Source organism: Myotis myotis, unplaced genomic scaffold (assembly GCF_014108235.1).
Source record: "Myotis myotis isolate mMyoMyo1 unplaced genomic scaffold, mMyoMyo1.p scaffold_m19_p_40, whole genome shotgun sequence".
In the NCBI taxonomy this organism is placed as follows: domain Eukaryota; kingdom Metazoa; phylum Chordata; class Mammalia; order Chiroptera; family Vespertilionidae; genus Myotis; species Myotis myotis.
Window position 1 is genome coordinate 1,668,920 of NW_023416347.1, and position 14,802 is coordinate 1,683,721.

Genomic DNA, 14,802 nt, shown 5'->3' on the forward strand with positions numbered 1-14,802 from the left:
CTTCCACGGGACTCAGGGTGCGGCAGCAGGTGTCTTCCATCCAAGGGCTGAGCACAGTGGCTCGGGATCCCCAGGAGAACTTGTATGCGTCTCGGGGACTGTTTCTGTAGCCAGTTTGCTTGCATGGCCCAGGGCAGCCCAGGCCTCCTCTGGGGGGAACAGACTGTGGGTGCGCTTATGGGGGCTGCGCCCTGTGCAAGGTGTGGCCAGCAGCCTCATTGCGGCCTGTCAAACGTCACTCAATCTTAAAGCGCTTCCCAATGTTCAGGTCTACTTTCTGTTACAATTCACACTTTAAATTCATGAATTATCACTGTCACACCCAGAAAAGACACAAATATTAATAATATTGGGGAAATTCTTACGCACTGATGGTCTGAAGATGACGTGAAATTTCTTCAACCTTCCACCCAGGAAATACCATCTGGAAAACATGACACATTTCTTCGTGGAACGTGTGTTAATTTTGCCAGCCAGCATTACTGTCCAGTTCCAGTATGTCGGTGAGGCCAGAGGAAAATCGCCTCAGTGGGTGTATGCAAGGGGACAAAGGCTCTCTTCCTGAAATGACCATTCAAAGGCCTGGAATTTAAAATTAGAAGTAACCTAGTGGCCTTGCCTTCTTTAAGCCATATTATACCCCAGAAACAACATCCTGGGGAGTAATGCAATCATGTGCCCTTTCCCTCTATGTGACTTACTTTCCTGTTACTCCATTTCTCTCACTCTAACGGTCACATTAAATGTTCTTTCTGAACCGCTTTGCTGTGAATGTCTAGGAAACAGCACAGTTAGCCTTCCACCTGGTATGAACAATAAGAAACCCCTCCCCAGAGGAAAATGAGAGGTACACTGAGCAAAGTTTTCAGTGGGACCCCAGCACTGAGGCCCTCCAGGACATAAGTAGTGTCAGCACTGCTTGTCATTCTGGTACAAGGGGGTCGCCTGGTTGCAGACACACCAGGAGAAACACAGATGGAGAACCACTGGGAAAAATCAGGGCTGATCTGTCCTCCTCATTGGATTTGTACCTCGTTTCCTCTTACATGCCCCCTCTACACTACAACCTTGATAACCTTGAAGAAAAAAGGTGTTTTAATCTTGTTTGTTTGTTGTTTTAAAATTCTGGTAAAAGTTGTGCCTTCCTGGCTTATCCCTCCCTTATTACACCAAGCGCCCCCTTCTCTCAGGAGTGACCACTGGTGCATTGACCCCTCTTTGTCGCCTGAATATATTAGTGGAAAATGGCAAAGGGATGTGGGGCCAGAAGATAGTCTGACCACAGCCCGAGAACCAGATTTCTTTCTAAACTGTCTTTCTAAGTGTTTACTTCAGCACTTCCTGTGCTTCCTGTCTGGCCAGCTGTGCAAATGCCCCTTCCTGGCTGTGCTCACCTCACCCCGGGGCAGGCAGCATCAGAGTGGGGAGGGGAGCGGCCACGTATTCCATCTGTGCATGGGGTGGGGACTCACCTGCTGTTCCCTTGCCCTCTGTTTGAAGTTCAGCTTTCCTTTGTGGGAACCTGGGAGTGGGTGGAGGGAGTGGAGTAGGGGTGGGGACAGGTGCACTCAGCAGTGTTAAATTGCTGTTTTCTGGCAAAGCTGCACAAAAGACATGCCTACAAAATTTGGCCTTCCCTTTGCTGCTCTCTTGTTTGGTCAGAGTAGAAGGGGAGCAATAAGGGTGCCTCTGTGTCCCTGCAGAACCCCCACGCACTCTAGGATGCAACGTAGGAGGGCTGCTGAGACGGGCCTTGAAGCCTAGGGTGTGGGCCCAGGTGGAGTCACTGCAGGTGAGGGATTCATCTAACTCAGCAGATACTGCAGGCAGGCATGACAGCAGCTAAATGGCTTGGCATCCTGGCCCTATGGGGCACATTAAGATTAAATCATGAAATTCCAGAAAATACCATTCTTATTGTGTTTATGCAAACAATCAGGCCTAATTGAATACAATAGATCAATTAGTCTTAATTTAGCTCTTTTAATAAACATAAGGGTAATTTTAAGGAGAAAAATTCTATTTCAATAGAAGTTATTAAAACTGAAATGTTGCCGAAACCGGTTTGGCTCAGTGGCTAGAGCGTCGGCCTGCGGACTGAAAGGTCCCGGGTTCGATTCCGATCAAGGGCATGTACCTGGGTTGTGGGCACTTCCCCAGTGGGGGATGTGCAGGAGGCAGCTGATCGATGTTTCTCTCTCATCGATGTTTCTAACTCTCTATCTCTCTCTCTTCCTCTCTGTAAAAAATCAATAAAATATATTTTTAAAAAAAACAAAAACTGAAATGTTTTCTTTCCCTTCCACCAGACCTTTTGTTGTAACCTTGCTATTTTAATTACTACAGTTTGTCTCTGCCAGGTCACAAGCCCAACCCCTTCTGTGCCCAGGCCTCATCATCCCTCTGACAGACAACAAGGATCTCTTGGCTTTGAAATAAAACTCCGTCCCTCTTCAGCATGGAAGTAGTCAGAGGAACCACACTGACGTCCATTTTCCCTGAAAGAATTCAGAGCCAGGATCCTTGAGGTAATATATTAGGCAGTAAGACAGACATGAGCAGAGCAAGGACGATGGGCCAACTAGCGCTACCAAATGTAACTAAGTCTTTCCACCTCTATGTATGGGAGACAAAGGAACTCCCCAGAAGCAAAAGGAAACTAGGCTACAGATAAAGCAGCCCAGGAGGCTGCCCTAAAACCAGTAGGGCCTCTACAGATTCTAGTGACTCTTCCAGACCCTGACCTACCCACCTCACCAGCTTACATGGAAAACCAATCTAGAAAAGCTGGAATCCTTAACCAATCTTTACTCAAGTTCTTACAGGCTTCTGGATTGCTTCACCTAGGAAGCAATCCAGAAGCACGTCCAAGATGCTCTGCCTGTGCCAAGTTCTCATCCAGTCCATCCTTTTCGCCCTGATGACTCTGTTTGGGTAAATAAATTTACCACTCAAGGACTGACTCCTGCCTAGAGGGGACCACATGCTGTTACCCTGACCACCCCCACAGCAGCCAAGGTCGATGGAATCCCGACACGGCTTCAGGCAGCACAGGCAGAAAGATAAAACTTTCACATGCGCCAGACTATGAATTCTCTTTATAGGACTTAGTAAATGGAGCCTCAAAGCTGAGTAAGTTAACGATGTTAACAACCCCCAAGAGTCAATGATTTGACTCATTTACATAAAACCAGTGGGGAACGAAGCATTGTAACCTCCATCTTGAATAAAAAACTGCTGTTTAAAATTCTCTGCTATTGGTAGATAATCCCTTGTCCTGCAAACTCTGTCACTTTAAGACAGTCTCTTATTCTATAAAATGACTTTGTTTTTAGTTTAAATAAAATAAAAAGATAAACTAAACTGTCTGATCTTTTAAGCTAGTCATCCAATGTAATAGACTAATACTGATAATAATTCCCATATTCTTATGCCAAATACTAACTCATTATGTATTCAAGGTTACAAATGTCTGTAACAATAACTCACTGAAAATTCTTTGTAATATCTGCAAACAAAGAGGCTCAAAAAGTATAATACGGAAAACTTCCTGTATGTGTTGCTCAGAGATTTGGAAGACACCTCCCTCTGGGCCACGAGAAATAAGCCAATTAAGGCATCTTGTATCTCATTCACTGATTTATGAAACAACATTATCAATAAATTAGTGTTGGGTGAATGAAGATCTACTTGTATTTGTTGTGCTTTTGTTGGTATTGGCTTCATTATAATTCTTTCTAAAATGTAACTTTCCCCTCTTTAAAATGGGGGTTGTTTTGAACAATGTACATTAAGTATAAAGTCAAGGAAGGAGAAGACATTTCTGTAAGTGTAGAGTCGTCATCTTTCTTGTTGGAGCTATGGTGGGGTAGGTGGCAAATGATTGCCCTCTTTCCCTTCTGATATTAGGACCTAGGAGTCAGGCAGATGGAGGTGAAATGACTAGCTTGGTTACTAACATGTCATAATGAATTGGAGGATGAGTTCAGATGTGCGGCCACATTGGTCTTTGGAACACAATACAAGAGAAAAAAATTTTTAAAAATTGTATACTTGGAGAGAACCAAGATGGCGGCATAGGTAAACACCGGAAATTGCTGCCTCCCACAACAAATTCAAAAATACAACTAAAAGACAAAACGGACATCATCCAGAACCACAGGAAGGCTGGCTGAGTGGAAATTCTACAACTAGAAGGAAAGAGAAAAGCACACTGAGACTCAGAGGAGGTGCGGAAGTGCAGAGGTACGGAGGTGCACGCGGCAAGGGTTGGCAACTGAGGACCCGGCTGTCTTTTTTTTTTTAATATATTTTATTGATTTTTTACAGAGAGGAAGGGAGAGAGATAGAGAGTTAGAAACATCGATGAGAGAGAAACATCGATCAGCTGCCTCCTGCACATCTCCTACTGGGGATATGCCCGCAACCCAGGTACATGCCCTTGACCGGAATCGAACCTGGGACCTTTCAGTCCGCAGGCCGACGCTCTATCCACTGAGCCAAACCGGTTTTGGCCCGGCTGTCTTTTTGAATCGGGAGGGAGTCACAAGCCCCCAACTGCACTGAACTCCAGTTCTGGGTGAGCCTCTGGGGACCTAGACTCATACGGAGAAACTGGACTGTCTGGCAGCGGGCAGAACTTGGAACTCGAGGGCGGCTTTCTCTCAAAGGTGCTTGCAGCGATTACCTGGACACTGAGACGCGGGGCCCCTTAGGGCAGGGCTGAGGATCAACCATAGCTGCTTGCTCAGCCCTGTTCATTCCCTGAGACCCCGCCCCACCCAAGCTGTGGCAGAAGTTTTTGCATATGAATGCCCTGGCCCTTTGCAATCTGAAAATTACCTAACAAACTGCAGCTGGGCCAGACAGACCTGGAACTTCCAAGAGAAGGCCCAAGGCCCCACAGCAGCTTGCATTGCTTCACAGCTGGGCCTCATTTGGGCACCTTCAAACCCCAAACAAGGAAGGGAAATCTGCAGATCTCTTCGTAGCTCCTGCTGGGTAGCCTCAGGCAGAGGCTAAATTAGCACCTCCTTAGAGATCCAAGTGCCAGTGTACCCAGTGGTCAGAGTGGGACCATCCAGATTACAACTCCTCAAATCCATAAGGGACACACTCAGGGGGCAGACTCAGTGAGCACCAAAGCTCCACTGAAGCAAGTCTTGCCTCATAAGGGTGTCTTCAGCAAAGAAGTTCTCCCACCATAGACACAGCTGATTCTCACAGCCAATTGGCCTGGAGGTCAATTCCTCCCAGTGATACCTACAACAATCAAGGCTTAACTACAACAAGACTGTGCACACAGCCCACAAAGGGGTGAGTGTTTGCAATAAAAAAAGTCCTGTGTTCTGGGTTTATAGAATAAATGCAAAGACAAAACAATGAAACTGCTCTTTGGTCTCTCCCCAGCACTGTGCTGCTTGGGCCTCCTTTCATGGGGCAGCCTTTTGGGGCTTTTGTCTTTGGTCCAGTTTCCCTGGCAGCCACCTGTCCTGTGGCTTTTCCTTACACAGTTGGGTGTTACCCACGTCATGAAGGGACGCAGCTTTGGTAAGCAACACAGGTTTCTCCTCACCCTCTGGGCCCACTGGCTGGCAGTCCTTCTCAAGCCCACTTCCCAGTTCTTGCCGTCCTCTAGGCGTCCTCTGCCCTTCCTTGTTGTACACTGTCTGCTCAGCTGCATGTAATTGTTAATACCAGGCGGATGTTCTTCAATTTAATTGTATTTCCAGTCTGGCTCAGGACGAGATGCACAAACCTGTGCCTATTCGACCACCTTTTATTTTATTTTAATTTTTTTTTACCACTTTCTGATCTTTGCTGTTAAAAACAGCCAGAGTGACCTCCTTACAATTCTCAAATGCACAGGGCATGCTCCCTGCAGGCACCCACCTGGAGCCTGCCACCCCTTCCCAGACTTCCTCAGTGAAGACCCCACTGACAAATGCTGGTTTCACCTCCCCCCATACCTGCTTTCACCTGTCACAGGTATCCTGGTCCATTGTGGACTGTCCTCCACTAGATGCCAGTTCCCAAGGGCAGGGGACTGTATTTGGGGAATCTGAAACAGTTAGACTCAACAGTATCCAAAGCCTCAATCTTTATGTGTCCCCCATGCCCACCCATGGCTGCTGACCCTCCATCCAGCCTGATTCAAGTTCTCATCCCTACAGCCTTCCCTCGGCCCACACACTCAAGGAACCTGGCCCATGAGCTGGCAGAAACACGTGTCACAGGCACCCAACCTCTCTGCCCCCTCAAACACACTCCAGCAGCACACTATTCCCCAGAATCCAGGAACTATTCCCTCATTGCAGGTCTTCCATGCACAGGCAAAACTTAGGGAGGGGGCACATCAACCGAAACCTATCCTCTGAATGTGGAATTATATTGAGACCAAGCCTCTCCTTCTGGAAACACTTGTATTGCAGAATGTTCTCACCATTGAAAACACACAGCACCATATCCTGGAGAACCCATGCTACCTCCAGGACTGGCTGTGCAATGGGGTGGGAGAGTGGCATGCTTTCTTTTTAAAAAATTAAAGTGTAAAATAATCCCTAAAATGAAAAAAAGTGACTCAAACACCAGTGGGCCTCAGAGTGTGAGTGGGTTGGCTGGAGGCAGGATTTTCTAAAGGTAAACTGATTTGGAGGCCCCTAGCATCAGGTGGATTCTCCCACAGTAGGTTCATTTGCAGCAGGCCAGGTGCCTGGGGGTGGGGAAGAGCAGGCTGGAGGGACCACTGGAATGGAGACAGAAGAGCCCTGGCCAGCACATCTCTGGCAGACACAGAACCCAAATCCCTCCCAGGGCCTTGCCTGGGCCTCCTCTCTGCCACACCCTGGGAAGGGCACAGTGAGCCCAGCTGCAGTGGGAACATCCCAGGAAAGGGCAGGAAAGAGTGAGCAAAGGAGGGCTGTGCAGGCAGAGGCCCCATCTCAGGACACCAGGGTGAATGCTTGGGTTTTTTTAATAATCCTCACCTAAGGATATTTTTCCATTGATTTTTAGACAGAGTGCAAGGGAAGGGGGACAGAAAGAGAGAGATTGAGAGAAAAAAAAATTAGATGTCTCCTACATAGCCCCATAGGGGCAAGGATCAAATCTGCAGATTAAAACCACAGAGTCACAGTCTTTATTTCAAGGCCTTGAGCAGCAATGCAATATGACTAATATTGGTCAAGGAATTATTTTCTTGCATTATGCTATCCCTCCTAAAGCACAGAAAGTTTGGATCCACACAATATCTGTTAACTCTACATGATGATAGATCACAATTGTGCTTGAAAATCATCCCTGGAAATGAATATAACAAATTAAAGGTGCAAAAGAAAAAAAACACCTTTACTGAATGATCATAATCCAGAACAGAGGACAGCAAGCTGTTTGCAGGTTGGTGAATTAGAACCTGAAACAATTCATCACAGCATAATATGAGAACCACATGTCCCTGACAGAAGCAGCACTTCTTAGCTGAGGACGGGTGCCCTTGATGAACCCAGGTGCATTACCTCCTCAGAGATAAAGGAATGAAGATCCTGTCAAGAGCTGGAGTAATCATAATGTTCTCAAGAACAAGTGAGAACACAGAATACCTTTCCCCTGAGCACGCAGGGGTTGGGACTGATACACACTCTTCAGGTGAGCCAGGTGGTAGAGGGGAAATTGTTACAGATAACCGGAATAAATCAAGCAAAGCTCAGAGAGTTTGGAGTCACACTTTATTCACCGCAGTGGGCTTAGAGGAAATGAATTCAAATTCTAAGCAGAGCTACAAGCAGAACTTCCCTTTTCATTAAAAAGCCAGCCCTATGTGTGCTTAGTGGTTATCTTGCTGGTGGCCTTGAAAACATTACAGTTCTATCCAATTAAAAAATACACCTGGCATGGCATTGAGAGTATGGGTGTATCTAGTCTCTGGCCGACAAGGTCAGACAGCTAAGTTTATCTTCCTCATTATTCAAGCAGGCTAAAGCAGGCTAGAAAGCAAGGTTATTTTTTTTAGAATAAGAGACCATCTAAAGAATGGCAGAGAATTCCAAACAGTAGTTTTACAAAATAGGGTTTAGCTTTCTCAAAATCTCTTCAGCCTCAAATCAATCAGGTATTAGTTCTGGGCATCTTACCAAGTGCAATGCACCTCCGTCAAGCCTCACTTGTACCAGAAACTTAGGAGGAATCTAGCAGAGTGTATTTTCCATTAAAAAGGGGTTTAAATTCAGGAAAATAGGTCCCAAAGAGTCATCATCACTGTTGTTATTCTAAGTGAATAAAATAAAACATTCCCCACACATTTAAAACTTCTCTCCAGTGTGAACTCTCAGATGTTTAATAAGACTATTTTTTTGGGTAAAAGACTTCCCACATTCAGTACATTCATACGGCTTCCCTCCATTGTGAACTCTGAGGTGATCAGTGAGATGAGCCCTTCGACGAAAGGACATCCCACATTCTCTACACTCATATGGCTTCTCTCCAGTGTGAACAGTCTGGTGTTCAATGAGGTGATCCCTTTCACAAAAGGACATCCCACATTCTCTACACGCATACGGATTCTCTCCAGTGTGAACTCTGAGGTGTACAGTGAGGTGAGCCCTTAGACGAAAGGACATCCCACATTCTCTACACTCATATGGATATGGCTTCCCTCCAGTGTGAACTTTGAGGTGCCCAGTGAGGTGATACCTTCGAGGAAAGGACATCCCACATTCTCTACACTCATACAGCTTCTCTCCAGTGTGAACTCTGAGGTGTCTAGCGAGGTTAGCCCTTAGACAAAAGGACTTTCCACATTCTGTACACTCATATGGCTTCTCTCCAGTGTGAACTCTGAGGTGTACATTGAGGTGAGGCCTTTGACGAAAGGATATCCCACATTCTCTACACTTATATGGCCTTTCTCCTATGTGAACTTTGTTGTGTTGTTTGAGGGTAAACTCATAACTGAAAAACTTCCTACAATGTCTGCACTCATATGGCTTCCCTCCAGTGTGAACTCTCTGGTGTTTAATGAGTGCGGGTCTTTTTCTGAAGAACTTCCCACATTCATTACACCCATATCGCTTTTCTTCAGTGTGAACGCTCTTATGTCGAATGACGTTCAAGTTTCGTCTAAACACTTTCCTACATTTGCTACACTCATAAATCAGTTCCCCAGAACACACACCCTGGCAGTGAACAACTTTCAGGTTGTGGCTGGCAGCGTTTTCACATTCACCCCACTGGTGATGACTTCTTGCATCAAGCAATTCCTGTGAAATCTCACTGCCACAGTGGAGCTCCTCAGTGTTGAGAGTGGCCTGGTGCTGGGGAAGCTCTGAGTTATACTGCAAGTCTTCCCCAACCTCCCTGCTGGCTGAAGGCAGTGAAGTTAAGGAGAAGCTGCACCTGCTTACAAAGGAGGCCCTGTCCATAGCTTCTTTCCAGGGCTCCTCTCCACATTCATTCCTCTGTTGCTGGTGAGGGTTTGCACTGAAACAGAAGTCTCCAACACATACATCAGTACAGAAGGCTTTCTGCTCAAAGTATGCTGCATGTGACCCAGTCAGGTGCAAAATATCTTTTAACACAAAGAAACACCGCTTACACAGAGGAATCTTCTGGGTGGCTGGAGCTGTCTTAGAAGCCCTGACCTTTGACTCTCCTTGTATAGATAAACTCTGAATTGAACAGGCCTCCTCATCTTCCATTTTATGCCAACAACCTGAAAAGTGAGAAATGGTGAGGAAATGACTGTTGAATGTGTGACAGGGGGACTTCCCATTGCAAAAGTGTGTTACACATCACACCTTGGTCCCATGAAAATGTCTGAAAATAAGAGATGTGCAGGAAGGATTAATAAGAGACTCTCGTGACTTTCTGGGCTAATGAAGATCACAACACGGGGAGGCCTCACCAGAAATATGACACAAACATGGCAAGCACCACATGGAATAGAATATGGATCTCCAGCTAATACTTCAACTAACAGCATTTAGCATGGCTTGTCTGCTGGGGATCAGGGCGAGCTGTGCAAGAGGTTGGTTCTGCCTTACTCCAAGTAAAATTCAATAACGGAGTAGCTGGTTTTGAGCATGTATGTGCACTTCATAACTCATGTGCAAGAATAATGTTGTAGAATACTGCAGAGGCACTGACAGTGCAGAGGAACAGGTGATATAGAAATGAGCAGTCACCACTGGGCCAGAGCAATACAGCTTGCTATAGTATTCAGGGAAGAAAATATTACAAACATTCGAATGGGGGCCTTACAAGAAGAGCCAATGGTTCATGTAGGTAAAGACGATAACATGGCACAGGTTGCCACTAAGAAACTTTACCCAGAGAAGGAGTGCAGAAGTGGAAGCAATGCATGTGGACACTATCAGCCTCCCATGAAGAGAAAGTGCAAGCTGGGACCCATTAAGCTCACTGCAAGACTCCTGATTCCCTAACACTTTCTGCACTTTTTGAGGTTATGGGTGTTAGGGATGTTCATGGAGTCCTTTACTCAGGGCTCCCCATCCAGCTTATCCCTGGCAGTCACAGCACATTTGACAGGACAGTGGGGGACATTAGCAGAGGCCATATTCTGGCTGTGGGAGAGAGAAAGCTACGGCTGAGGAATAAGGGAAGAGAGGTCATCACCTCAGGACACTGGGAGAATGCGGAGGTCTTACCTAGAGATGATACAAGGGCAAACACTTCCAGCATCACATCGCAGTACAGACGTCTCTGAGCCTCATCAAGGAGCCCCCACTCCTCCTGAGAGAAGGCAATGGCCACGTCCTCAAAGTTCATATCCTGGCATAATGGGGACAGTACAGCCCATGATCAGATTCACTCCTTAGATTATAAGTCTGTCATAATCCCCACCCTCCACACCCATCTGCTCTTCACATCAGATTAAATACCAGGCCTTCATCCCATGAAAGCCACTGTCTTATTTTCCTGCTGATATTTTTCTTCCCACAACAATTAAGGCAGTTGAGCAGATAGAAGATACCTGAGTTCTGGACCTCCCATGTATGCCACACTGCCTCTTATCAATAGAGTGGGTGTCAAAAGCATAGGTTAGAGAGGGATGTTGGCCATAAAGAGAGTGTGAGTGATTTGATACTGGTCTTCTCAGGAAATAGCCTTATAGTCCCTCCGACTGTTCCTCTAAGACAGTGGTCGGCAAACTCATTAGTCAACAGAGCCAAATATCAACAGTACAACAATTGAAATTTCTTTTGAGAGCCGAATTTTTTAAACTTAAACTATATAGGTAGGTACATTGTTATTAACTTAATTAGGGTACTCCTAAGCTGGCCTCTGCTTGATTGAGGTACGTTCGCTGAGGTCGACACCTTCCAATTCTCCCATCCACACTCGTCTTGTATACTTGTTTCATTTATCTCAGTGGTCGGCAAACTCATTAGTCAACAGAGCCAACTATCAACAGTACTTCTTCAAAATAGACTCGCCCAGGCCAAAAACCGACTTCTGGGCATGGGCCATGAAGTTTCAATCACACTGTACATGCGCGCCCCCACGTGGTATTTTGTGGAAGAGCCACATTCAAGGGGCAAAGAGCCGAATGTGGCTCTCGAGCCACAGTTTACTGACCACAGCTCTAAGACACCAAAAATGTGGCATCACAATCCACCCTCTTGACCCTAATCCAGGGGTGGGCAAACTTTTTGACTCGAGGGCCACAATGGGTTCTTAAACTGGACCGGAAGGCCGGAACAAAAGCATGGATGGAGTGTTTGTGTGAACTAATATAAATTCAAAGTAAACATCATTACATAAGAGGGTACGGTCTTTTTTTTTTTTTTAGTTTTATTCATTTCAAACTGGCCGGATCCGGCCCGTGGGCCATAGTTTGCCCACGGCTGCCCTAATCCCAAGGTGCTGAGGCCATCACTTTTCACAATCTGCTGCACATAGTTCTTTGAACAACTTCTCTCACACAGCTTCATTCCCAGAGGCACAACTTTAAACGTACTGCAAACATGCGGAGGCGTGGATGAATTTTATCCTAATCACCTTCTTTTCCAAAATTATAGTTCACCACCTCCATAATCTCGTTCTCTCTTACCTTTCTTCCTTACCCATGCCAGTGGAGATTTACAAGCCTGGGTAACACTGATGAATGCTACCTCATTCCCACCAACCAGTGTGTCACTCCCAACAACAAAAGGCAGGTGGTTAGTTAAAGAGCACCTAAGCTCTTACCCTAGAATGTAGCACACCCCTCCTCTTTACAGGCAATTATCCTAAAATTCACTTTCTTGTTACATCCAGGCATCACCAGAAATACACTCTTCCTTCATTCACTCTCATGTCAATGTCATGGTGCTGTGGCCATGAATCCACATTCCCTCTCCAAGTGCACATCACTCTTTATACCACACCTCTCTCAAGCCTGCACTCCCACAGCCCCAGCCCCCAAACTCACCTCCCGGCCTTTACTTATTACTCAGCATGTGTGCTACAGAGGAGGGTTGCCAGATTGAAACAGGATCAAGCACTGGCCAGACTCTGATAGTCCTCACTCACAGAGGCAGTCTTGAGTCCTGCTATGTAGGCCTCGCTCCATGACTGTTTTTTTTCTTCAACCTCAACTATTAAGAACAACAATCAGATCTCAGATATCCATAGCCCATCTCCTGCTACGTTGCACTTGATTTCCCTTCACTAGTCACAGCCAACATCTCTCCCTTAACCTTCACTCAAGTCCCAGCCCTGATGGCCCTCTGCAGCATGCCCAGTGAGTCTCACAGATGACCACTCAAGCCTCTTAGCTAATGTACAAGACTGACTGCAACTCCCCACAGCCAGGACACACCAAGGGTCACAACAAAATCCTGGTGAGAGTTTAGAAATGTTATGTACCAGCCCTAGTCTCATGTTTGAATTACTCTTTGGTCTCCATTTAATCTCAGGTCCACTCATCCTTTAAAGGCCTTCACCACTGCAAAACGATTATCTCTCCCCCACACTCTACATGAAAACTTCTGTCCCTATGCTATGTTGTGACAGCCACCTCCCACAAACAGTGGCCCAGGAAGAAAGGCAGTCCTGAGAAACCAAGATGGCGGCATAGGTAAACACCGGAAATTGCTGTCTCACACAACCAATTCAAAACTACAACTAAAAGATAAAACAGACATCATCCAGAACCACAGGAAGGCTGGCTGAGTGGAAATTCTACAACTAGAAGGAAAGAGAAAAGCATACCGAGACTCAGAGGAGGTGCGGAAGTAAAGTGCAGATGTATGGAGGCACATGTGGAAAGGGCTGGCGGCTGAGGACACGGTTGTCTTTTTCAATCGGGAGGGAGCCTCGAGCTCCTGACTGCTCTGAACTCCAGTTCCGGGTGAGTCTCTGGGGACCCAGACTCATACGGGGAGAGACAGACTGTCTGGAATCGGTCGGACTTCGAGGGCGGCTTTCTCTCAGATGTGCTTGCAGTGATTACTGGAACACTGAGAAGCAGGGCCTCTTAGGACAGGACTGAGGAGCAGCCATAGCTGCTTGCTCCACCCTTTTGATCCCCTGAGACCCCGCCTCGCCCAAGCTCTGCACCAGCTTTTGCATATGAAAGGCCTGGCCCTTTGCAATCTGAAAATTACATAACCAACTGCAGCTTACATTCCTGTACAGCTGAGCTCCTGCTAGGTAGCCTCAGGCAGAGGCTAAATTAGCACCTCCTTAGAGATCCAAGAGCCAGTGTAACCAGTGGTCAGAAATGGGACCATCCAGATTACAACTCCTCAGATCCATAAGGGACACACTCAGGGAGCAGACTCAGTGAGCACCAAAGCCCCACTGAAGCAAGTCTTGCCCCAGAAGGGTGTCTCCAGCACAGAAGTTCTCCCACTGCAGACACAGCTGATTCTCACAGACAATTGGCCTGGAGGTCAATTCCTCCCAGTGATACCTACAACAATCAAGGCTTAACTACAACAAGACTGTGCACAAAGCTCACAAAGGGGTGCACCAAGAGTGTCCACCTCAGATAATTGGGGAGGCTGAGCCACTGTGCGCTATAGGACACCTAGCACAGAAAGCCACTCTATCAACACAGGGAAGCATAAAAAATGCAGAGACAAAGAAACAGGTCACAAATGACAGAAATGGAGGAAAGCAAACTACTGGATATAGAGTTCAAAACCACACTTCTAAGGTTTTTCAAGAACTTTCTAGAAACCGTCGATAAATTTAGTAAGACCCTCAAGAAATCTAGTGAAACCGCCGATAAATTTAATGAGATCCTCAATAAGTCTAGTGAGACCCCTCAGGGTTGTGAAAAAGGACCAACTATAAATTAAGCACACATTGACCGAAATAAAGAATATTATACAGACTTCCAACTGCAGACTAGAGGATCGCAAGAATCAAGTCAAAGATTTGAAATACGAAGAAGCAAAAAATATCCAATCAGAAAAGGAAAAAGAAAAAATAATCCAAAAATATGAAGATAGTGTAAGGAGCCTCTGGGACAACTTCAAGCATACCAACATCCGAATTATAGGGGTGCCAGAAGAAGAGAGAGACCAAGATATTGAAAACCTATTTGAAGAAATAATGACAGAAAACTTCCCCCACCTGGTGAAAGAAATAGACTTACAAGTCCAGGAAGCGCAGAGAACCCCAAACAAAAGGAATCCAAAGAGGACCACACCAAGACACATCATAATTAAAATGCCAAGAGCAAAAGACAAAGAGAGAATCCTAAAAGCAGCAAGAGAAAAAAAGTCAGTTACCTACAAGGGAGTACCCATAGGACTCTTAGCTGATTTCTCAACAGAAACTTTGCAGGCCAGAAGG

The 14,802-nt window shown here is 46.1% G+C and overlaps 1 protein-coding gene across 3 annotated transcripts in view; it reads right to left on the reverse strand.

Annotated features, from left to right (window-relative positions):
- Positions 1-7,941: 7,941 nt before the first annotated feature.
- LOC118654962 (zinc finger protein 501-like) overlaps positions 7,942-14,802 on the reverse strand; it is an 89,498-nt gene continuing 82,637 nt past the window's right edge. For all 3 annotated transcript variants that reach the window (XM_036306263.1, XM_036306261.1, XM_036306262.1), the window contains exons 2-3: positions 10,662-10,785; positions 7,942-9,706 (exon numbers count right to left, since the gene is read on the reverse strand). In XM_036306263.1, coding sequence (XP_036162156.1) covers positions 8,298-9,706; positions 10,662-10,782 — 1,530 coding nt within the window. In that variant the 5' untranslated portion in view covers positions 10,783-10,785 and the 3' untranslated portion in view covers positions 7,942-8,297. The remainder of the gene's footprint in view (positions 9,707-10,661; positions 10,786-14,802) is intronic.